The 25740-nt window shown below is 41.3% G+C and overlaps 2 protein-coding genes across 6 annotated transcripts in view; both read left to right on the top strand.

The window, feature by feature from the left end:
- Positions 1-19498, top strand: part of PIK3R5 (phosphoinositide-3-kinase regulatory subunit 5) — a 63739-nt gene extending 44241 nt beyond the window's left edge. For all 4 annotated transcript variants that reach the window (XM_058166179.1, XM_058166177.1, XM_058166178.1 and 1 more), the window contains 9 exons: positions 550-700; positions 6641-6766; positions 7525-7653; positions 8372-8465; positions 9687-9763; positions 9997-10090; positions 15911-15993; positions 16093-16205; positions 17634-19498. In XM_058166179.1, the coding sequence (XP_058022162.1) occupies positions 550-700; positions 6641-6766; positions 7525-7653; positions 8372-8465; positions 9687-9763; positions 9997-10090; positions 15911-15993; positions 16093-16205; positions 17634-17781 (1015 nt within the window). In that variant the 3' untranslated portion in view covers positions 17782-19498. The remainder of the gene's footprint in view (positions 1-549; positions 701-6640; positions 6767-7524; positions 7654-8371; positions 8466-9686; positions 9764-9996; positions 10091-15910; positions 15994-16092; positions 16206-17633) is intronic.
- Positions 19499-24931: 5433 nt separating this feature from the next.
- The window catches only part of PIK3R6 (phosphoinositide-3-kinase regulatory subunit 6), a 39973-nt gene continuing 39164 nt past the window's right edge, over positions 24932-25740 (top strand). The window contains exon 1 of one of the 2 annotated variants that reach the window (XM_058166182.1): positions 24932-25610. The gene's annotated coding sequence lies outside the window, so the exon portion shown is untranslated. The remainder of the gene's footprint in view (positions 25611-25740) is intronic. The other variant, XM_058166186.1, reaches the window with a different exon arrangement.

Below are 25740 nucleotides of genomic sequence, written 5' to 3'. Positions count from 1 at the left end.
AAACAACATTTTTTTCCTGCTGGTCAAGGTCAGGCTGGGTTCGCATCTGGAGAAGGAGTGGCTGGAGTGATGCTTCGACATGGGATGTTTGAGGATTGGAGCATGTGACCGGCAGAGGGGTCATGAGGGTGGAGATTTTAGGGTTTGTATTACAGAGGGAGGAACCGGAATCCCCAGTTTCAGTTTTCATCCAACTGTGCCAGTTTACCTATGCTAGTAAAAGAACTTTGAAAGATGTTGGTTTCGGAGTCTTTTTCTGCAGGAGGGGTTTTCTGGAATGCTGACATTCAGTTGATTCCAAGTACGGCAGCCCTTTGGGTTTAAAGAGTGCTGTTTGAGATATACGTTGTTGCCATTGGTTGTAATGCTGCATATGTTAGGATTGCCTATTGTGTTGTCCTTCATTTTTATCATGGATTCCCTATTTTTGATGGATGTTGTAAATAGAACCAATCAGTCACATTCTGTTTGCAAACAAATGGCCGCTGCATATCACTTTCTTCATGTATTCTTATTCTGTCTCTCTCTCTCTCTTTTTTTTTTTTACAGATCTCAAGAAAGCAGCTGTCCCTGTTTAACTCGGTACTGTAGATTGCAATTTTTTTACGTCCCTGTGAAGAGGAGCAATCCTACCTCATTTGCACTGACTTACCCTCTTCTTTCTTCAGGATCTCCTAATTCCCATGGCTCTGGATCAACGGTAAGCCTACTGGGCAAAGTTGGAGCTGATACTTATAGTCTATTAGACTGTGTAATGCATAAAATTAAATAATTATTTCTTTATATGAGGTGCAAATGGAACTCATCCAATAGTTCTTGAGGAGCTTGAATATGAATCCTGTGGTTCATCTTGCAAAAATATGTGCTATGCGACTAAAATTGGTTTCTATATCAAAGAATTGGAAATTGAATAATGTATTGTCCCCTTTTAAAAAGGGAATCAAGAAAATTACAGCTGGTGTCCGTGAAAATTTTTTTGCTAGATCAAATTAGCAAGCATACAGAAACAGTATTCTTGCTGAAGAATAAATAGCATATATAAGCATATATAAGTTTTTGGACAGTGTCAACAAACCTAAATTGGAGAGATATAAGCAATACTACAGGTAGTCCTCAACTTACAACAGTTCATTTAGTGACCATTTGAAGTTACAATGGTACTGAAAAAACCATGTCCCTTTTTCACACTTATGACCTTTGTAGATCCCCATGGTCACATGATCAAAATTCGGATGCTTGGTAAATGGTTCATATTTATGATGGTTGCAGTGTCCTGGGGTCATGTGATCACCTTTTGCAACCTTCTGACAGGGGAAGCCAAGGGGGAAGCCAAGGTTGTTCACTAAACAACCTTGTTACTATCTTAATCTTAACAACAGCAGTGATTCACTTAACAACTGTGGGAAGAAAGGTCATAAAATGGAGCAAAATTCACTCAACAAATGTCTTGCTTAGCAACAGAAATTTTGTTGTCATTGTAATTACAACTCATATGTGGTCGTAAGTCTAGGACTACCTGTATTTATGTGGACTGTTTAGTTCTAGAGCTTTGGCAGAATTCCTTAGCAAAGATAAGTGGATATGACTCCTTTTCTGAAATGGTAACTTGATTAAAAAAAAAAGTGGGGTGTGGAAAGTAAATAAAGACAGGAAAGAGAATTGGTTTTGGGGGAGTCTTTAAGACTACTGCTTTTCAATTTATTCATAAATTATCTGGAAAGAATGATGAGTCATATGATGGGTATGTTTTACTTGCTAAGATTACTTTTAATTGCTAAGATGATTTATTTATTTATTTATTTATTTATTATTTAAATTTGTATACCGCCCTTCTCCCGAAGGACTCAGGGCGGTTCACAGCCAAGTAAAATGCACAATACATACAATTAAAATACTAATAAAAAACTTATTTAAATTGGCCATAATTAAAATTTGGAAGTAAAACCCATTTAAAAACCCATAACTTAAAAAACTAACCCAGTCCAGCGCAGATAAATAAGTAAGTTTTGAGCTCATGCGAAAGGTTCGGAGGTCCGGAAGTTGACGAAGTCCTGGGGAGTTCGTTCCAGAGGGCGGGAGCCCCACAGAGAAGGCCCTTCCCTGGGTGTCGCCAGACGACATTGTCGCTACCGACGGCACCCTGAGGAGTCCCTCTCTGTGAGAGCGCACGGGTCGGTGAGAGGTATTTGGTAGCAGCAGGCGGTCCCGTAAGTAACCCGGCCCTATGCCATGGAGCGCTTTAAAGACGTTCACCAACACCTTGAAGCGCACCCGGAAGGACACAGGTAGACAGTGGAGGCTGCGCAGGATAGGTGTCACTCGGGAGCCACGAGGGCTCCTCTATCACCAGCGCAGCTGCATTCTGACCAACTGCAGCCTCCGGATGCCCTTCAGGGGGAGCCCCATGTAGAGAGCATTGCAGTAGTCCAGACGAGACGTCACAAGGGCGTGAGTGACTGTGCACAAGGCATCCCGGTCTAGAAAGGGGCGCAACTGGCGCACCAGGCAAACCTGGTGGAAAGCTCTCCTGGAGACGGCCGTCAAATGATCTTCAAAAGACAGCCGTGCATCCAGGAGAACGCCCAAATTACGCACCCTCTCCATCGGGGCCAATGACTCGCTCCCGACAGTCAGCCGCGGACTCAGCTGACTGTACCGGGATGCCGGCATCCACAGCCACTCCGTCTTGGAGGGATTGAGCTGAGCCTGTTTCTCCCCATCCAGACCCGTCGGCTTCCAAACACCGGGACAGCACTGATAGCTTCATTGGGGTGGCCCGTGTGAAAAGTACAGCTGGGTGTCATCAGCGTACAGCTGGTACCTCACACGAAGCCACTGATGATCTCACCCAGCGGCTTCATATAGATGTTGAACAGAAGGCGAGAGAATCGACCCCGCGGCACCCCACAAGTGAGGCGCCGCGGGTCGACCTCTGCCCGTCACCACCGTCTGCGACCGGTCGGAGAGATAGGAGGAGACCCACCGATAAACGGTGCCTCCCACTCCCAACCCCCCCAACCGGCGCAGCAGGATACCATGGTCGATGGTATCAAAAGCCGCTGAGAGGTCTAATAGGACCAGGGCAGAGGAGTAACCCCTATCCCTGGCCCTCCAGAGATCATCCACCAACGCGACCAAAGCCGCCTCAGTGCTGTAACCGGTCGGAAGCCGGACTGAACGGGTCCAGATAGACAGTTTCCTCCAGGTGCAGGGGAAACTGATATGCCACCATATTTCTACAACCTTCGCCGGCGAAGGTTGGAGACCGACGATAATTACCTAAAACAGCCGGGTCCAGGAAGGCTTCTTGAGGAGGGCCTCACCACCGCCTCTTTCAAGGCGGCCGGAAAGACTCCTCCAACAAGGAAGCACTCGTAATCCCCTGAGCCAGCCTCGTGTCACCTCCTGAGTGGCCAGCACCAGCCAGGAGGGCACGGGTCCAGTAAACACGTGGTGGCATTCAATCTACCCAGCAACCTGTCCATGTCCTCGGGAGTCACAGGGTCAAACTCATCCCACACAACATCACCAAGACCGCCCTCAGATACCTCGTCTGAATCGCCACAATTTTGGTCCAGACCGTCCCTAAGCTGAACGATTTTATCGATAGATAACCGTTAAACTCCTCAGCACGTCCCTCGCAGCGGGTCATCCCGCTCCCCTGGTGAAGGAGGGAGCGGGTCACCAAACAGGGCAGCTGGGCGGTTATCTGCCGACGCAATGAGGGAGGAGGCGAGAACGCCGCTTCCCCCAGTGCCACTAGGTAGGTCCTGGTATAGGATCTAACTAGTGTCCGATCAGCCTCTGAACGGCTGGACCTCCAGGAACTCTCTAGGCGTCTTCTCCGGCGTTTCATCCCCCTCAGCTCCTCGGAGAACCAAGGAGCCGGTTGGGATCTGCGCCGGGTCAGAGGCCGCAAAGGCACGACACGGTCTAAAGCCCCAGCCGCAGCCCGGTCCCCGGCTGCAGCTAGGTCCTCTGCCGTGCCGTGGGCCAGACCCTCAGGAAGTGGCCCAAGCTCCGTCCGAAACCTCTCTGGGTCCATCAGGCGCCTGGGACGGTACCACCGTAATGGTTCCGTCTCCCTGCGGTGTTGGGTAGCGGTCAGAAAGTCCAGGCGAAGGAGAGAGTGATCTGACCATGACAAAGGTTCAATGACTATTTCCTTTAAGTCCAGATCTCTCAACCACTGACCAGAGACAAAAATCAGGTCCAGTGTGCCTCCCCCGATGTGAGTGGGGCCATCCACTACTTGAGTCAGGTCCAAGGCCGTCATGGAGGCCAAGAACTCCCGAGCTACCGTCGATGACGAGCCGGCAGATGGCAAGTTAAAGTCCCCCATGACTAAAAGTCTGGGGGTCTCCACTGCCAGCGCGGCAAGCACCTCCAGGAGCTCGGACAGGGCAGCTGTGACGCAGCAAGGAGCCAGGTACGCCACCAGCAAGCCCATCTGACATCTATGACCCCACCTCACAAAGAGGGATTCACACCCGGCAATCTGAGGTACAGTGGTCTCCCTCGGCTCTAGACTCTCTTTAATAGCAACCGCCACCCCTCCACCCCTACCCTGGGCCCTCGGCTGATGGAATGCACGGAAACCCGGTGGGCACATCTCGACCCTTCAGTGCCCAACCAGGTCTCCGTAACGCCTATAATATCCGCGGCACCCCCCTGAATCAGATCATGTATTAGAGGGGCCTTATTGGCCACGGACCGTGCGTTGCATAACATCAGACGAAGGCCCAGGCTCTGAGGGTCTTGGCCATCCGGGGAACGGGAGAAGTCAGGGGGATCGGGGCACGCGATCGCCTGCAAACATCGAACGCGTGACCCCCTATGTCGATACGATCCCCCCCTTCCGCCATATCTGCCCCTCCCACTTACCGATTAAAACAAGAACAACAAAAATGGGGGGGATTGAAGTGATGATCCCCAGTAGGAATAGACATAGCTCATTCACTGCCAGCTAATTTTAACTGATGAATATGGAGGTGAAAAAGTCGTGTAACTAAAGATAGCAGCCTGATATTTGAGATGACATTGATTAAGCAGAAAAGGTTGAGCTGGTACAAGATAGCTCAGTGGCAGCGTTGACCCAGGATGTTTCATTTTGGGAATCAGTAGGAAAGGAATAAAAATAAAAGCAACCAATATTACAGAAATCTGTGGTGCAATTACACTCAAAACACTGTATTCACATTTGGCTGTTACATTTAAAGTAAAACGCTCAAACTCCTTTCTAAATTATTAAGGACCTGAAGCAATTCTGCTGTAAAGAAGAAAGATTGCGGGGTGGTGGTGGTATTCTAAACTATTGTATCTCATATAAAAGTTGTATAAATCTATCCACAGAATGGCAAAAATGAACAGGGAAGTTTGCCCCATTCCTCATTAGGGTGGAACTGAGGCCATTCAGTGTAACTGAGTCAGGAAACACCTTTTTATGTAATACCTAGTTGAATGTTCAAAACAATATCAAGATAGTTGCCACCTGGATTATTTTAGAAGAGATTTAGACTGATTTATACATCTCACTATGTGAATGGACGCTAATTGTGCTAGATCTTTATCAGCATCTGTATAATTGTTGCTCCAGGATGTGAGTGGAAATATGCTGCTACGCTCACATCCTTTCCAGAGACATCTGGTTGGCTTGGGTGAGAACAGCATGCTGGACTAGATGAGCTTTTGATAAATACTTTAAGAGTATGTGTCTTTATAACAAAAATTCAGCTGATATAAGTGAGTATTAAAAGAACATAGTCTCTGTGTTTGGTGGCAAGATAGCATGAATGTGATAGAAGTCACTGCTGATCCCTTCTCCAAGTCATGCTTGCTTCCATGCATCCCCCATTTGGGGAGGGTGAGTTTAGCAAAATAGACTTAGACTTAGAATAACTTTATTGTCACTTTGAAAGTACACTGATTGGCATTCATTAAAATGAAATTTTGTTGCATACACATCTCAGAGGGTCACCACCTCCAATATACTCTACATAAACATGACAAAATAAATAAATAAATGCAAAATTATGCATATACCCACATATATTATATAACACAGAGAAACAACACAGTCTAGTTCAGATGTATACATGTACATGGTGAGAAAAATGAATCTTGCGAGTTTACCAGATGGATGGCATAGGGAACAAAGCTGTTACAGAATCTGGTAATCTTGTTAGAAATACTTCAAAATCTCATCCCAGAGGGGAGCAACAGAAACAGACCATAAAGTGGGTGTGTGGGGTCTACTCTCTACCAATGCTTTGAGCTCTAAGCACATATAGGAATATAGGGAGAGTAGCTAGGAAACAACAATCAACTTTGCATAGAATCTCCTTAGCAAGAGTATAGTAACATTCATAACTAAACTGTTGAGGTTCATTAATATACACGAGGAAGTTGTTTGGAAGCATTGGATTTTGGAAGCCCACGCTGTGAGGTGACCTGGCTGGAATGCATTGACTATATGCTTCTTACAACAAATCCAGCTAGATTTGAAGAAGGGTTCATATACATCTGTCTTTAAAAAGTGGTTACTGTGTTCCCAGCATAATAAGAATTTCTATTTGGACCTCCGAGCATTGCGGTCATGCTTCAGTAAAGCTGCTAATAATATGTATTTCTTTGATTTCAGGATCCAGCTATGGGAGGGATGGAGAGCAGCACAAATGATATCTCATTCTATATAGGTATGCTGGATCCCTGGTACGAACGCAATGTTCTTGAGCTAATGAATCTCCCCACCAACGTTTTATGCCAGGTATTTTCTGAATTCTGAATTGCTTAGCGTGCATCTTGTTATTCAGCAATGCACTCCAGGCCTTTATTCTGTCAAACCTTTGCCCTTGGTCACCGTTGCCTATATATTGGAAATGTATCAAAAGACAAAAGACTAGATTTAAGGAAGGGATTTTGTCATGCGTGAGGGATGCAATACAGAAAACTAAGACAAGATGGAGGCAGAATTGTGATATTGTGGTAGTGGAGAACAGAGAAGAGATCTCCTTTATATTAACATATTAAGAGGCTCCTTTGAGTGTTCTGCTTATTGAAACAAAAAATAATTCTCCTTTCTATATCTGAGGAGAAATGTTAAATTATATCCTGTTCATTTACACAATAAGGCCATTAACATGTGTTAGCTTCCTGCCACAGGGTTTCATAAAATGCTAAGATTCTTGGAGGACTGACAAACATGCATGCTCCTGTGTGGCAAAGAGCTGCAATTAATACTTCTTAAATTATTAAATGTAGCTGCATTAAATACACATAAACCTTGTGCCTATTTGGATGTATTTGTCATATTTTGTATTGACTTGCAAAGTTGCTTAGCTTTAGGCTTTCCACTTACAAATGTTCTCTAAAAAAATTGAAATGTTTGGGGAAACAAACTCAGAATCCTTTCTTGTCTTAGGGAGATATTCTTATGGGGTAGAGGGTGAGCAGAAGGCTGTGGGAGAATTACTGAACTGCACTGTTTAGTTGGAAGAGAACTGATGACTTTTTGTCTATCTGCAGCAATCCATTAAGCCTGAGGGCGAGTCTTCAGAGGAAACAGTCACCAAACTTCCCATCCTGGCTGATATGATTCTTTATTACTGTCGCTTTGCTACCCACTCTATATTACTCCAGGTCTATCAGGCAGAGGTGAGAATGGTAAAAAACAGGGGTTGGTAAAGGCATGTAATAAATAATAGTAATAATAATTGTTATTAGTATGCCTGTCGTTATTCTTTTAGTCCCATGCAGCAGGCCAAGAATACCTTCAATTTCATTCAGCATGTTTTTGGCTAGGTTATCATTTTTCTGTGTGGCAGAAAAAGTCAGACCCAATAATACATTTTTCTTCTTGAGAATTAGAAGAGAGGATGCCCTAGCTAAGGCATGGCTCTAATGGGCCAGTCTTGTTTTTAGACCATTTTAGAAATCTCATCAGATGCCTGATTCATTCTTCTCCCCAAAACACTGTGGCTGGTTTCCTCTGCCTTGGCCTATTTATAGAATAGGGGTCTCCAACCTTGGCAAGTTTAAGCCTGGTGGACTTCAACTCCCAGAATTCTGGGAGTTGAAGTCCTCCAGGCTTAAACTTGCCAAGGTTGAGACCCCTGTTTTGGAAGACCTGACTGCCTCAACACACATTAAGTGTAGTCTTCCTGTTATTTATTGCAACAGTCTCTGAAAGTGTGTACTTAAATCTTGTGATTCCTGATTCTAATCCATATTTGGTCCTATAAACCAAATTTAATGTGTTTGTTAATTTGTTTTTAGCAAAAATGGTCTTGAAATGGTAGTGGTGGGGGAGGTGAACTGCTTTTATTTATCTTTAAGGAGAATGTTAAATGGGCTCTTCCCCTGAATTTCACAGCTCACTTTCATTGGGGGAGAGAGAAAAACTGAGATCTTCATCCACTCCCTTGAGTTGGGCCACTCAGCAGCTACCCGGGCCATCAAAGCCTCAGGTAAGGCAAAGGAGGCTCACTGTGTGATCATTTTTTGTTCAATTTGGGGATGGTGGAAAACTCAGTGATGCAAAGGAGAAAAACCAAAGCTCTGCCTGCAAAGAACAACCAAATTGATAAACTCAGACAGGACTGTCATCTACTGAAGGGTTTTCTCTTCAGCAATTGCTAGCATAAAACTCAGGGGGAAGACAGACCTGATAAAATAAAAGAGGTCTTTTGTAACTAAATAAATTGATAGGCAGGCCAGCAACCCCTTGGTCTTGTTTTGGAGAAACCCACTCAGTTCCACTGTTGCCATCTTGTTTCACTGGAATGTTTGTAAAAACCATAGAAAGCAGAAAAGAGAATTGTTTAGTCTGACTAACCTTCATCTCCTATAAGGTACCTATGATAAGAAGGCAAAAGGGCAGCCTTTTGCTTTCAGGTATCCATGGAAAGTAAGGGAATCAATGCTATGAACCAAGTACTGTATTTTTCAGAGTATAAGACGCACCTTTTTCCCCCCCTAAAAGGGGGTAAAAATTTGGGTGCGTCTTATACACCAAATGTAGCCCCGGCCACCCACTGCCCCCCACCCTTTGGCCTCTGCCTCCCAGCAATTTACCTCCTTGCAGCAACCAGCAAGAAGAAACAGCCCATTTCAGGTTCAGCACAGCCCAATTAGCACAAGTTGATTGTCGGTTGGATCAGCCTCCTGACTCTCGGCTGTTTCAGGCTGCAGGGATTGCCATTGCCTCTGCTGCTTGTTGCAAGGAGGTAAATTGCTGGGACCAGATTTTTTTTTCTTGTGCTAAACAAGCTATGCTGAAAACAAAATTGAAAGTAAAGCAGGCTGTTTGCTGTTTGCTGCAATGAGGCAAAATTGCTGGGAGGCAGAGGCAGATTTCTTTTTCTCGTTTTCCTCTCCAAAAAAGGTAGGTGCGTCTTATAGTCCGGAGCGTCTTATACTCTGAAAAATATGGTAATAAGAGAGGCACAGATGTTCATGGCAACAGCTGTGCACTGATGGATCCAAAACATGAAGTCTTCTTGAAGGATGGGGAGAAGCCAAAATAGAGGAATGGCATGTGTACTTGTTCTGTTACAAAACTAAACAGGTCTTTTCCCTCTGCTAAACCACCTGCAGAGAATCTTTCTATGTTCTATTGGTGTTTACTCCCATCCATCCATCCATCCATCCATCCAATCTCATCTTCTTCTTATTATTATTTTGTTCAGGTCCAGGTTGCAAGCGTCTTGGCATAGATGGAGACAGAGAAGCAATCCCTCTAACACTACAGATCACCTACAGCAAGGTAAGGAAGATGCTCTTCTTATGGGCCTCCCATGTTAGGACCTGGGTTGGAAAGGGGGAGTCTGTTCAGGAAAGGGAAGAAAACAGCAACACAAGTGTAAAGTTCTCAAGCACTGACAGCAACTCATGGGGAAATGTATTTAATTAGAAAGAGCCAATGCTGTTAACAACTGTCTTCAGAGTTTGGTACAAGGAACCAAGAGACTGGGAGTAACTCACGTCTAATTTCTCCAGAGGGCAGTCAGTGGAAGGAGCCGCTGGAATGACATTGAAAAAGTTTGTACATCCGTCAACCTTAGCAAGGGCTGTAAGAGGCAAGAGGAACTTGGTAAGTGTGGGCAACAATTCTGCTTTCATAAGATCAATAAGTGTGAGCGGGGGGGGGGATCTTGTTGAACCAAGGATTTATCTGAAGAAGTGGGCAGCTGATTTGGAAAGACCCAGACTGTGCAATTGAGGTGTGTATTTATTAATGCACTCCTTGTTGGTTAACTTGACACTTATGTAATGAGAGGCAAATGTTATGATTAGATACTTGTGTCCCAATATCTGGCACTAGTCCTTAAATTGTGGGATTGTGTGATGATGTTCTTATGCATATGTCATCATTTTCTCCTGCTTGTTTCCCCCTGGAAACAAAACAGAAAGGGAAGGTTGGAGACTAATTAATCATTATAAAAGAATGTGAGGTCCAAGAATGGCCTCTTGAAGACAGGATACATCGCTGTTTCTTTCAAGGCAGGAAGAACCTTCTGTCAAAGAAGCTGACGCCACAGCATGGATCCAACTTCAAGTCACCTTTTTGGCCACTTTTATGTCCTATTAGGTGCCCAGATCTAGTAATTAGGTAACTGAGCTGACAATACATACTGATTTACTTAGGAGTCACCAGTTGATTGCAGATCATACCACTAGACTGTGCCCTGGGCACCTTGGCCTGCCTTGCTTGGTCAAAGCCCAAGTCAGAATGGATTTGAGCAACTCCGTTTGCCGGAGAGATTCTCCACCTCTGCAATAGACCAAATGCTGCTATTTGCCCCATTTTTTGTATGCTTACAGCTCTAGAGATATCTGCTAGATTCATGCAGTAACAATCTTGGACACTAGATGTCACACACTTTCCTGCTTTTAACCAAAAATGTTTGCACTCCAGTAACCCGACTGGCTTTAAACACAGAGGGGTTGGCTGCCGTCCAATTATCTAAGGAAATCGTATTTTTAGTCTGATAGAACAATGTGCTTACAACTTCAAATGCTTGTAATTGCACATTTAAACAAACTAGGCTAATGTACCAGAAATAACTTTAATGGGCACCTATTACAGATTGTAAGTGATATCTTGAAATAGGGTAAGGAAATTTTGTAAGAGTCCCTTAAGTTATATGGGCATTTTGAAACTGAGAATTATGAAAAAAGCAAGGCTAAAAGTTGGGGTAGATGACATAGTGATATCTAGGGATGATGTTTATTAATTAAAATAGTTTGTTAAAATGTATGTTTTATCTGTCACTTTACAATACTAAATATAATCTTAAAAGTATAAACTCAGGGATATACGTATTTGAATTGAGTTTGTTAGTAAACAAATGTGTTATTTTCTGCATTCATTTGCTATCTTAGCCTTGGTCTAAAGAAATAAGGTATTTCTTTCAATTACCAGGCACAGGTGAAGCCTTTGCACACAAATTAAACTATTCTCTAGTGTGCCTACAGCCTTGCCATTTTTCACACAGCATTTATTAATTTCATTTCTTCAATATTTACTTGGACACTAACATTTAGAACACCTTTCAGATTATACTCTCTGACATATCACTGTCGTTCCCATTTAGATCTCTAAAATACTCTTTCCAGCATTCCCTTGTTTAAGTTTCATTCCGAATCATTTTACTAGTTTTACTTTCAATTTCATCCTTATTACTGGCCCCCTTCATTTCTTTCCATTTTTAAAAAAAAAATATCAAAACTGCTGTATATTTTCTCTGGATCTTTAATATTAACTGCTACTTGCTCTTTTTATTACTTTTTGCAGCTGTCTTTTTGCATCTGTAGAGATTGTACAATAGACTTTCATACATTTAATAAATTTATATAGCCACAAATCTCATATACATGACAGACAGCCCTAACAATTAAAAAAGAGTAAAATACAATCAAAATTATAAATAACATAAATATCATAAAACAGCAGTCAGGAGCACTGACAGCATCCCACAATTACTATAACCAAGGAATGGGCCTCTTTCATACTATCCAGGTCTCTGGCTTGATGGCAAAAATCAAGTTTTTAAATTCCTAGGTCAGCATATCCTACCATATGCACAATACAAAGTTAATCCTAACTTACCTGAAAATTTGAGTGCATGCTTACTATTTATGCACAGTTACATATACATTCAAAATAAGAAAAACACGATTACAGCAATAGCAAAAATTTGGACACACATCCATTCAATAGTTTGTAACACCATCCTAGCAGAAACAGGACGTCTCTTTTTTATTATTTCACCCACATTCTATGTTTTCTCATGCACAGACTTTTTTAATTCATTATTTTACCAAACACACTTTTCTGTATTTTCCAATAACATAATTCCACTTACTATTCTGGTACTCTGTAACATAATTATTTCCACTCTCTGGAAAGCAGCTCCTATATTTTCTTCCCTCAGATCTATTTTATAGTCATTCTGCTGACAGAGTAATCTGTTTTCTAATATTGTTTCAACTTTCTGTTCCTGAATTGGTTTGCTTTCAGGATCATTTCCCCCCACATCCATGTTTTTCCAGAACTCACCTTGATTTTTTTTTTTAAAAAAGGATACCTATCTTTTCCAAATTCAGAACCTCATCATCATAATTCTTGACTAATTCTCTCATTTTTTCATGATAATCAATCATACTTTGTGGTTTATACTAATTATATACTGTCTGAAGTGGCAATACATAAATTTGTGTTACATACAAAATAATAAATTCCTTTATCATGTATACATACAGATAGACTTCAGTTTAAAAACCTATTCAAAAGAAACAGATCTTTTTTGATGCTGAAACTCATCAGTCTTCATTCTTGGGTACCTAAATGGTTCAATCACTTTTTCTGTATTTTATGTCTTGTTCCAATCCACCCATCTATATCACATATAGAATTTTTTTTTAACTTGGATCACTTCAATTGTTGTGTATAGTTTTTCCTAATACCCATCCCTGCTTCTTCCATTACCACTACTCACTAGAATGTAACATGCAATTTATGGACTCTCATTTCACACGGACCCATAATTACAGCAATAAAGGATACAGAACATGTAACAATAAATACTCTTATCAAATACTTCAGCAACTTGTTTAAAAATGCTTAGGCAAATAGATAGGTTTCTAACAGCAAACATAAAGCTCTTGTCATAATTTCAAACAATTGTTCCTGCCTGCATCTTAACCTTGCCACTATGTGTTGGACTATCTCTGAGGCTGCATAATCTGCCCTTAGTTCCTGTCTAATGTGATGGCTCCTGTGCCATTTCTTGTGTTGTTATAATCAGTATCTCAGTGCTGTCTTTTAATTCAGCCCTTTCGAGCCACTGGTAGTATTTCTCAATGTCAGCCACCTCGGCTTTCTGTTGATGGTACAGCCTATGTGTGTGGCATTGAGTTGTAGGCTTTCCTATAGTCAATTCAGACTGTACTCAGTTTGGTCTGTCTAGATCTTGAGTCTTTGGCAATTGGTCGATCAATGAGCAACTGGTATTCTGTGTCTTCGGTATTGTTTCCAACACCCATGAGTTGGGCTTATGTATTGGTTGATATGGTCCTTTAGATTGGTGGCTATGATGCTTGATAGGACTTCCCATGTTGTGGTGAGGCAGCTTTTGGCCAGAAGTTGGTGCTGTTCTCTTATGTGGGTCTTTCATAATTAGCACTATTCTTCCTTGTGTTAGCCAGTTTGGGTGAAAGCCAGCTGGTTCATCTGTACTGATAGGCATTCTTTAGCCAGTAAGTTTGGCTTGTGTGTGAGCCAGGTGTTGCCTTGCTTTTTATGTTCATGTCTGCTACTTTGATAGTGACTGGTGCCTGTTCTGGGGGATTGCTATGGTCAGCCCTCAGATTCTGCAGCCACTTTGCATTGGTCTAATGTGTCATCTTTTTAGAATGTTCTTCCACTTCTGTTTAGTTTCTGTTATTGGTGGCTCAACTGTTATTGTGTTGTTGCACTGCATGGATGGTTCGTTGAGAAGAAAGATTTATCTTCTTGGTATCTGTACATCCAGTGTACCTTCTTTTTTTTTTTATTAAAAAAGTTTTTACAAAAAAAAGCTTTTCCCCCCCTTTCCCCCCTCCCCCCCTCTATCCCCCTCCCCCCTCTCCCCCTGACTTCCCGAAAGAAACACAAGGTATGGTTTAAAAATAAAACAAACATATGTTAAAAATTTCCCCTCCCAACTCAGTTATACTCCTGCAATTCTCATCAAATCCTAACCTCCCCCATAGCAAACAGAAATAATACCTCCTAATCATTCAAAGGCAGCCTGATATCTCTTAATCTGATATCTGTTTTGGATATAGTCAGTCCATTTTTTCCATTCATTTAAGTATCTTTCTTGTGTATTGTCTTTCAAAAAGGCTGAGATTTTTGCCATCTCAGCCAGATTAGCAACTTTCAAAATCCATTCTTCTATTGTAGGTAATTCTTTTTTCTTCCAATACTGTCCTATCAATAATCTTGCCGCTTTATTAGATTTAAAATCAATTTAGTCTCAATTACTGTACAGTCCGTGATAATTCCCAGTAAAAAAAATTGCGGCAGGAACTTTATCTTCTTTTTCAAAACATTTTGTAGAATCCACCAAATTCTTATCCAAAAAGCCTTGATATTCTTGCAAGTCCACCAAATATGAAAATATGTATCCAGTGTACCTTCTTATCCTGGTAGTCAGTGATTTGAGTCTTTGTCTTCACTCCCTTCTGTAGTTCCATCAGTTGACTAATTTCTCTCTGAGTTGCTGTGTTCTTAGCCTCTAACCTCATTTTCTGTGGGAGAGTATTTTGCTATTCGTCATGTAGCCAAACATCTCCAGGATTATAGTGGCTGTAGGGTATACCAGTTCTTTGGTCTGAGTTATGGTGGTAGTGATAGTAAAGATTGTTATGAGGATTCTACTAGTATCTTCTTGCATACTATCTGATGGTACTTCTCCACTGAATCTTGGGTTTGAGCTCTGTTGAGGGTTTACAATAGCTAGTTTATCCATGATTTTATGCCTCATGATAACTGCTGTGCTCTGTAATGGTGGGTGTGGTAGTGATATTCCAGTGTCATGTGTTGGTTGCACATCCAGGTCTTCTTGAATCTGGGATGTAATGTATAGTTGATCTATTTCAAGTTGTAAGAATAGCTTGCTCATCACTATATTGATGCAATTGGTAACTGTTTCTTAAGTTAATGTGGACTTAGTTCTTCTGTCCATCCATAGTTCCCTCATATATTTCAGATATCCGCTTTCCTTAGGTACACTTCTTTAGTAGCATTCCATCAAATCCAGGTTTTCTTGTCTCATCCATGTATAGTTTGTTCCAATAGCCCATGTATTGTTAGATTTTTCCTGGTTCCCCAACATTTGGTGCCGAACTTGTTAATTCAGGTGATGTCCAAAGTGGCATGGCTGTTTTTGCCTCTGTAGCTTTCATATCCAAGATTTAGGTGAAGATTTAGGGCATCTTTGCCCAAGGACCCAGTAGATGGGTTTCACTTACTTTCATTACTGGTTTGGAACTGTGAGCAGGCAGCGTGCACGCTTGCTTCACTTGTGTGCAGCCGTGATGATGTCTGGGTGGGTGGGCAGAGCCTCCTGCCACTGCTGCTACCAGTTCACCTGAACCGGGGTGAACCAGTAGAAACCCACTACTGCAAGGACCCCTACTGTTAATGCAGGTACTTGTCAGAATTCAAAGCCTGCTCTCCTGCATCAAAGGGCAGCATCTAACCACTACATTATCCAGTTACTTTCCCACTTTAATATCCCATTTGCATTTCATTGAAAATGGGGTGTTGTAGTTCAGTAATTAATAATTACTGGTTAATCAGTTTGTGAAGGTTGGTATGGAAATTCCACATTTGACTATTACCTTTATTTCCTTTCTTTTCCAGGTCCCAAAACAGAATGTTTGACTCTTACTGCCACCGAGGTAATCAAGAGGCAAAGCTCTAAGTCTAAAAAGAGTTTCAATCAGGTACCTGATCAATGATGCCACCCATTGTCCCAATTGCTATGGTTGAGGGAAGCAAAAATATGTCTCTATGAAACAATCTCATGTATGTTTTTCTTATAGCAAATTGGTATATACCAGTTGAAAGTGGACAAAGTTCAGATCACCGGAGTTAACTGTTCCTTTGCTGTATGCCTAGATCAAGATGAACGGAAAATTCTGCAGAGTGTTACTAGGTGGGTGAGAGTGAACAGCACTGTCTTTGTAATTTGATGAGAGATAGCTAGATTGGTAGGGTTTTAGCCATTCTACAAAGTGAAAAAGATGCCTTTTGGAATCACCTTAGGTTTTACCATTAAGGTTTTTCTTCACTAATATCTGGGAGTTTTTTCCATCTCTCTTTCTGCTATATATATGCATTACAATGCCTGTTCTTTTTTCCTTGCTTCACCTGAGTAGTGTAAGGGAACTTAGAAAGCTTTTAAGTTTTACATAGGTCTGACAGAGATTGGATCCAATTTGTTTGCAATTCTTATTATTCAATCTTCAGTTATTGAGATTGCTCAGAGTAATATGGTATCCTTTTAGTCTCAGTACATTTAAATGTTGAAAGGCTCTTGCAGCTCCTATGTAAGGATATGCAGAATTACCGTAGGTCTTTTGGATATCCCGCATGAGCCAGAGAAGAATATATTCTTGGTATTAAGTGAGTAACATCTGACTGGATCTGACTGGAAACTTTATCCAGTGTTGAATTTCTTTATAGGGAATCCTAATATAGGGTTAGTACATTGTAATGGGGAAAAGGAGAATCTCATTTAAAACTCTTGCTTTGAGAATCTGTTTGATCCACCTTCTAATCCATCTGGGGTGTGCAGATGATCAGAAGCCATCTGGACAGGTTACAAGCAGGTTACAAGCTATTGCTACTTTGCTTCCCACAGTGGTGCCCACTGTTAGGGTTCCAAAGTATCCAAAGTAAAAGATGGCTTTTGTGTAATCCAGGGGTCAGCAACCTGCGGCTCCGGAGCTGCATGCAGCTCTTTGGGCCCTCTGCTGTGGATCCATGTCAGGTGATCCCACCACTGACTGGCCCTGCCCCTCGCCCTCCCCTCTCAGTCACTCCTAGCCACCTGGTCTGAGAAGGTAAGGGCGATAGCAGGGGATGGAGAAGCGGCCAGGGCAGAGACAGAAAGATACAGAGAGAGATTCAGGGAGAGGGGGGAGAGAGGGAGGGAGGGAGGGGAGAGAGAGATATGTCAAAAGGATTTTGTGGTTCCCGGTGTTTTTTAACAACTGGTTCTTCCCTAATGACCAGTTGGGTAGGCGTGGCTAAGGGGGTATCATGTGACTAGTGGAAATGAGTGACATCGAGTCGGCCATGCCCACCCAGGTTTTGTTGCTCCCGGTGTTTTCTTTTCTGTGGGAAACGGGTCCAAATGGCTCTTTGAGTATTTAAGGTTGAAGACCCCTGGTGTAGTCAATCTACAGTTTCAAAGAAAGTTGCTACATCAGCATACCATTTATCAAAGGATAACAGTCTCTATTGTTCAATATTCTCTTGAAAGGACATTCAGATATTTGAATTTCAACAGTATTGGAAATAATTTCATGTCTGGCTGAATTACATTAGGGGTGACTTTGGTGTCTTATTGTTTTCATAGATGTGAAATCTCTGCATGCTACAAACCCAAGACCAATGAGCCTTGCACCAGGGGGAATCCCACTTCATTACTTCCTCCCAAAGATTCCTCTGATTTCTGCTCTCTTCTGTGCTTGCCAATTACTACTTTTAGTGGAGCACTTCCCTAAAAATACCAGAAAGAACGGACTGGGTAACCTGCCTCAAATGCTGACTGAAATTACTGCCAAACTGGGACCAGCTACCAAAAATTGTCCAAAAAAAAAGAAAATCCTCCTTGCAGTCCTAGAAGCTTAGCAAATGAATATAAAGTGAAAAGCCATATCTTAAGAGGTGGAATATTACTTTTTTTACTGTATTTGTGGCACCTGGAATAAAAGTCAAAAAAGCACATCTGAAATGCAGAGAAAGGATAAGACGACTGGCCAATCTATGTGAAATTTCTTCATGAGAGGAAGAAATTGCAGTCTTTCCCTTTTCTTTTTCACAAAGCAGCCAAGGATATATATGATGGGAACAGGTACTTGGCCTACGAGCCAGTTTAAACCAGCCAAGACAATGGTTGAAGAACTCAGAGACGAGTTGGTAGATTTTGTTGTCATTCACAAATTGCTTTGGCAATAGCATTTTTGCATTCTATTATTTGAGCTGCCTCCTGGAGATATGGGCAAGGAGAACAAGGGAGCAGAAAAGAAAAGGCTGTTTCATTTGATTATATATTTCTTTCTGTGCCAATGATATATCTGCAAGCATTGAATGAAATGAAAGAGCAAACTTGTCAAGGGAAAACATTGATCAAAATAAGCTAGTAGGCTAGCATAATTTCATGACATATGGAATGCTTTCCCATTTCAAAGGGTCTGGAAAAGATATTATTGTTTATTTATTGACAAATATCCCAATTCTTTGGAAACATTGCTAGAAAAATATGTTTTAAATATCTTCTATGATGTGATCTGTGGAGCTGGGCAGTTTTGGCGATTGGGGGTTTTGTCCAACTGAGGGACACAAGATTTATACCTAATGAATACTTGCATTGGCATGAATTGTGCCAAGCAGCCCCAGCACTTTACCGTGTGAAAAATATAAACCTCAAAAAGATTCAACATCCTTAGATTTGTAGCAGAAAGATGTAACTTGAGCCAGGGCAATTTTAATCCCAATGTTTCTGAAATGTTTCTACCCGTTTTTAGAATCCTTGATCAAATCCAATAGACTGTAATATCTTTGACCAACTCCAAACTTAGCAGCTCCATGGAGTTTTGTCTAAAATCCAGCTCGTCACAAGGTCTTAGGGTTGGAAGGTCATAGTTATTTAAATGGTCATAACTATCACTAATGTGCAATCTATGGTGCTGTATTCCTGGGCAGGGGAATGTGTCTGCCTATCGGAATATTCAGGGTACACTTCTAGAGCAAAAGGTTGTCAATTGGTGCATGCAGGGTTTTTAGAAATGATACCCAAAGACAACCTAACAGAGAACCATCACAACAACTATATTTTTCTATCCAGTCAAAAAAAGAAGACGATTTTATTGAGTTTTATAGAACAATTAATCATAATCTTGGAGTCCATTGGAGTTAGGTTGCCTATAAATTATAAACAAACAAACAAACAAACAAACAAACATGCAACCAAGAAATGTAAGAATAATTGAGATCCCTTTTCATCATCTGCTTATTTAAAGTAAATAATTTTAAAATTTATCGGCAATAAGATGCACTATACATTTCCTTGGCCTGAGGAAGGAAAACCACACCCACTTCTTCAAGGAGGTGAAGCTTAATAAAAAAAGACATTTGGAATGATGGTGTTCAGAAAGAAAAATTAAAACTGAAGAATTGTAAAGAACATTTTAAAAGCTCATCTACTTTTTCTACTGCAGTGCCTTAGTTTAAAACACACAGTGTCTGTTTGTATGAACATTACTTCTGAAAACATTTCCTCCAAGAATAAAGAAAATCTGAAAAATCCTATTCATTTAAGCACAATGAGATGCAGTGCAATTTCTTCAAAACATCAATATCAGCTTCAGCTGTAAGGAAATACATTGGTGAAAAATTGTGAAGGGAAAGTATAATTTCAATTTCTCTTCTAGATAGCAATCAATAGATAGCACACAAACTATTGAATGTCATAATGTGCTGATTTAATAGCTTGGTGGTTTGAATGGCTTTTAAAAATTTTAGTTTTATTCCTTGAGCAATTTTCCTCTGGTTCATTTTTAAAATCTTATTTTCTCAGGACCATCTCAGTGCATCCGACATAAATAGCCTGTTAAACAGTCAGCAATCTGCCAAATAGCACACAGCACTTTGGTTTTCGGTAACTGCAAAGAAATTAAAATATTTCTGTAACCAATGCAAAACGGTTCAATTAAAATCAAGTTATGTGTATGTGTGCAGAGCTTTTTCTTAATAAAGATAAGAATTGCCCTATGGAATGAATCTGTATATAAATGTTCTGTAAATTTTTGTGATCTTGTTTTATAAAAAAATATATTTTAATTATGACTATAAAATTATTTGTCTAATAAAGGACATTTTCCTAATTCATGACTACATGTATTTTCTTAAGCAAAGTTATGGGGTATTTTGTATGAAACTTCACTGGATATGCAACGCTCATGAACAGTTTGACACTGAGTTGAATAAATCATTAGGTTACTTTTTAGTTCAGAGTTCTGTTAAAATGAAGTTCACATCTATAGGAATAGGTGGCATAAAATAGTCTCTAATGTAAGTTCCAGGAAAACCTTTCTTGTCATTAGAAAAGTATTGTGATCTTCCTTGCTAGTTAATAGATGTGCTAAGATATCTGTCCATATATTTTAAATAAATATTCATGTTGAGATTCTTGCAAAAGTGTATTTTATTTACTTAATGTTGATTGATTATATAATGTGAATTTAGTTGTTATATATAAAAGAAATGTATAAGTATTTATCATCCAAAAGATCTAGGTGAATAACATTATCTATAGGTGTTATATATAGATGTTATTTTGCCCTATCTAACAATTCTCAGTGGCCAATGCATGATTTTTAAAAATCCCACAGATTTTTTTTTCCAAAAACAAAATCATTGAAATAATTTCCAAAATTTATATGGATGTTCAAATGTTTAGTCAAATAAGGCAACTTTGTATATCTTGGGTCCAGTGACATCTTTGGAAAATCAAGTTCAATAATCTACAACACAGAGTAGAGGCAGGAATCAAAATAGATTTGAATCTGTATCACTGAAACCAATCTCTAAAACTAAGAAGATTGTGTTGGTTCTTGGCAAGGTCCCTATTCTGCAAGTTGTCAGTCACAGCTGACTCTGGAGCCTGATTGATTTTAGGCAGATGGATGTTGAGATTCAAAAGCCTGGAACAGTTTGAGCTCTTCTATATCTTCACATGTCTGTGATTCTTTTGATGAGAACTGTGTAAGGCAAAGATATCGAATTTTATTTCCCATTGTTGGGGAAACATCATGCAGAATGTTTTCCAAGATCCATGCATAGTGTTGACCTGTAGGATCTGCCAATTATACATGGGCAGAACACTAACCTGGTGATTTCCATCTGCCAGATGTATGGTTTTTAAGAGGGGAGGGCAAATGTATACATGGATAACAATGATATGATGCAGGCATGTTGCAGGACAAAATAGCAATAGCAATAGCACTTAGACTTATATACTGCTTTACAGTGCTTTACACTCCTCTCTAAGTGGTTTTACAGAATCAGCATATTGCTCCCAACAATTTGGCTCCTCATTTGGGAAGGATGGAAGACTGAATCAACCTGGTGAGATTCAATCTGCCAATCTGCTAAATTGCAGCCAGCCAGCAGTCAGAAGTAGCCTGCAGTACTGTACTCTAACCACTGTGCCACCACTGTCATTAGAAAAGTATTGTGATCTTCCTTGCTAGTTAATAGATGTGCTAAGATATCTGTCCATATATTTTAAATAAATATTCATGTTGAGATTCTTGCAAAAGTGTGATGATGGCTCTTAACTGAGGAGTATGGTGGGGGAGATCATAATGAAAAATCAGTTTGATAATCATATTCTATGCTAATTTCCTGGATGGCTCATCAAATCATGAGCAAAGCTCTGACCACTTTTAAAATTATCCTATGGCGCTCTAACACTTCTTAAAAAAATTTTATACTTAAAAAACACTATGGAAAAATTATTAGTTTAAAAGAAGTATAGCATCCTGATGTGCAGTTTATATTCAGCTCAGCTCTTGTTTTTCCTGTCACTGGGCCAACACTGCAAACTCTACTTCTTCCTCTTTCCTTTAAGGAAATGATTTCAAATTACTTATTTAATCATTCAGTCCTCTCCCCTTGTATTCAACAATATCAGATAAAGAAGAGAGGGTTGTTGTTAAAATTCAGCATCCTCTTCCTTGCATCTTTTGTTACAGATAAGCTTCTATAATGATGAGATTTTCATCTGCTAGCTGCTAGCATGTATGGATTCCACCCCCCCCAATCATTCCCTTGAGCATTTGTAAACTAAGATTTATCAGAAAGACAAGTGCAATATTAGAAACGACAGAAATCCAGTCTATTACAAAGAGGGATATCTGCTGCTTACAATTCTAATAAGCATAATAAAACTGGAAGTTTTCTACACACAGTATAAAAAAAAATTCCAGTTCAAACTCTAGCTCCAAAAACTAAGGGGCCCAACCTGTGATGAATCGTATGGCTCCAAGACTTAAAGAGCAAAAAACTTAGCACTTTATCAGGTATAAAACACAGATTTTATATTTCCCTGGTTAGTGGGCTAGTGGGTGACATTATCTGCATTTTTAATCATCCACCATATATTTGAAGACTAAAAACTAACAAAAATACAAAGCTAAGAAAGAAGTCTAGGCTGTTAGGACCCTGCATACAAGCTTGTGTGATACAAGTCTTATTGACAGATTAGTTTTTTCCACTGCTAGTCATTTTGTACTGAAGCCATAGAAGTGATGAAAGATTCTCAGAAGGCATGCTAGTGAACATTAAACCAGACACAATAAAGCCATGGTTCCAGAGAAGCTGCTGTATTATGATTCTCGGCATCTGTAGTCCACACATCTGGGATATTATCCTGCACATGGATCTAGGAAAAACAGCCTAAGGATAGTAACTTGAAGACACAGGAAAGTATTTAATTGGAGTGTGTTGTGAATGAAAGTGTGTATACCTGAATGCAAAAATCGTAAGATGCTCTTTCAAGCAAAGTCCTCTTCTTTGTGAAGGCAGAAACTCTTTTTTTAAAAAATTTGAATTTATATCCTGCCCTTCTCCGAAGACTCAGGGCGGCTTATACAGTGTTAAGCAATAGTCTTCATCCATTTGTATATTATATACAAAGTCAACTTTTATTGCCCCCAACAATCTGGGTCCTCATTTTACCTACCTTATAAAGAGTGGAAGGCTGAGTCAACCTTGGGCCTGGTGGGACTTGAACTTGCAGTAATTGCAAGCAGCTGTGTTAATAACAGACAGACTTAGTCTGCTGAGCCACCAGAGGCCCTTTTAAAACCTAACCAAATTATCTCCATGGTATTTGTTTAGCAGTTCTGATCAGATAAAGCGATCTAGCCTCATGCTACTGAAAGCATCCTCTTGAAAGGCTTCCTGCTCTGTGTCTGCAGGAAAGCACCTCTTGTAAACATCGGAACTTACTGTGATGTATACATTGTAGGAGGTCAGCCCCCTTAGTCTATGCTGGAAAAAAATCAAGAAGAATTCCAGTAACCCTCTTTTTGACTAACACTTTTTATTAAAAGTTCTAAGATCATCTTTCTACAGAAGAGTGCTGTACCTGAAACAGATTAATGCTGGTCTAGATTTTGGAGAAAACATCTGATCTGGAGTGAATGTGGACATCGGAAAGAATCGATACAAACCCTCACTTGGACCCAAGCCTGGAGTAGTGTGAGCCTTCAAGGAGCAAAACAACAGTTGTGCCCACAAATCCTGGAACATGTGACTGGCTTTCTGCACTCAATGCCTGCTGTGGCAGCTGGAGCTTGACAGCTGGAACAGCTTCACTGAGTGCACCAGAGGTTAGTGTAGAGACTTACAGAAAGCCTATTCAATGAATTCTTGTTTGGTCTTTAACAAATATCCCCATTCTTCCTTAGAGCAGCTCATGTTATGTAATTCTTCTCATTTATCCTCATAACAACATTATGAAGGCTGAGTCTTTTTAATTTATTCCACAGCAGAGTTGGGGCTATGTCTCAGCTTAATCACTGTACCAGTCTTGCCCAGGGGGTGATTGGAGTTGGAAGTTCCCAGCCCATCCAGCAGAATGGGCATGTGCAGACACTGCCATAAGCAGCGGTATCTGGAGAGTTGCAATTGCAAGATGGGTGGCTATATTTATTGACTTTAAGTATGAATTATTTAAATCAAAGTCCAAAACCTTTGGAGTGCAGTAAATGAAATACTGTATTACATCTTTGGTGATAATACATACAAATGTTGTACCTTGATGAAGGTATCTTTTCTTTTATGTACACTGAGAGCATATGCACCAAGACAAATTCCTTGTGTGTCCAATCACACTTGGCCAATAAAATTCTATTCTATTCTATTCTATTCTATTCATCTCTTACGTATTCATATTATATATGTTACAAGCAGCCTTCCTAAACTGATTTCAACTCCCATCATTCTGAGCCAATTAACTGATGAGTTTTGGGCTTAATTATAAGAGGGGGTGAGGACCCTTCCTGCAGGTAGTCTTTGATGTACAGCATTTTGTTTAGCGACGGTCCAGTTACAATGGCAATGAAAAAAAGTGACTTATGACCATTTTTCACACTTACCACCGTTACAGGATCTCCATGGCCATGTGATTAAATTTGAGACGCTTGGCAGCTGACTCATATTTAGGACAGTTGCAGTTTCCCAGGGACATGCAATCCCCTTTTGCGACCTTCTGACAAACAAAGTCAAGGGGGATGACAGATTCACTCAACTAAGTGTATTGAAGTGTAATTAAGTTAACAACTCCACTGATTCACTTAACAACTGTGGCAAGAAAGGTTGTAAAATGGGGCAAAACTCATTTTAACAACTGTCTCACTTAGCAACAGAAATTTGGGGCTCAAATTTGTCGACTGACATAAGTGGAGGACTACCTGCCTTGAGTATAATATGAATTGGGTCTTCTACCCAATCAACATTTGGAGAGGAATGTTCTGCCCTCCAGAAAACAGCCACAGAATGAACCGGGAAAGAGGAGGGAGCGTAAGGCAAGTAGTGCCGAGAGGCTTTTCACTTGTGGAAAGGTCAAGCGACCGAGAGGCTGGCAAATGCCGCCGGCCACCAAAGGACAGGAGAAACACCTGCTTGACCTCTTGCAAGCTCACGTGGACCGAGCTGCCTCCCTGGTCGTGGACGAAAACACCTCTCGGTGGAGCAAGCGAGGCACCATCCTAGGCTTCCGGAGGCTTCTCCGGTAACTCCGGTTTAGCTTTTCCTGCCCTGGGAGGCGTCGGGATTCCGTCAACTCCCGCGGCCGCCCAGTTGTGCTCAGCGATTTCTCGGCGCCGAAAAAAACAAAAACAAAACCCAGACAGACAGACAGGCGGGCGAGCGGAGTGGCAAAGCCAGGGACGAGCGAAGCAACCACCTTCGGACAGGAAAGGAAGTGCGTCTTGTCCTCTGGCAGGGCAAGGAGATCTTTATGCGGGCTTCGACTGAGCCGCCCTCGGGCAGGAGAGGTAAGCGGCAGCCCGCAGACAAACTTCGAGGGAGCGAGCAAACGAGCGAGCCCAGCCAAGCACTTCCTGAGCAGTCGAGCCAAACCGAGACGGCGCGCGCCAACAGGCAGGCTGGCGGGCCGGCCGGCGCGCGGATGAAGACGGGACCTTAAGCCAGCCCCCCCTACCCCCAGATGGCCCCCTCTCTCAAAGAGTCCTACGGGAGCTCTGACCGGGACCGCCCTTGGGAAGCCTTCGAGACTAAGCCAGGCTTTCTCGCCCTAAAGGTACGGCCGCGCCGAATGACTGCTCTCCCTCAGCCCGCTTTTCTCGCGCGTCCCGGGACCCCGCCGCTTGGTCCCCTTCCTCAGGTTGGGCGGGAGAAAAAAAGGACGAGGCGGAGAAAGGCGGACTATT

Source organism: Ahaetulla prasina, chromosome 2, assembly GCF_028640845.1.
Source record: "Ahaetulla prasina isolate Xishuangbanna chromosome 2, ASM2864084v1, whole genome shotgun sequence".
NCBI classification, from domain to species: domain Eukaryota; kingdom Metazoa; phylum Chordata; class Lepidosauria; order Squamata; family Colubridae; genus Ahaetulla; species Ahaetulla prasina.
This window is presented reverse-complemented; position numbering and strand designations above follow the sequence as displayed.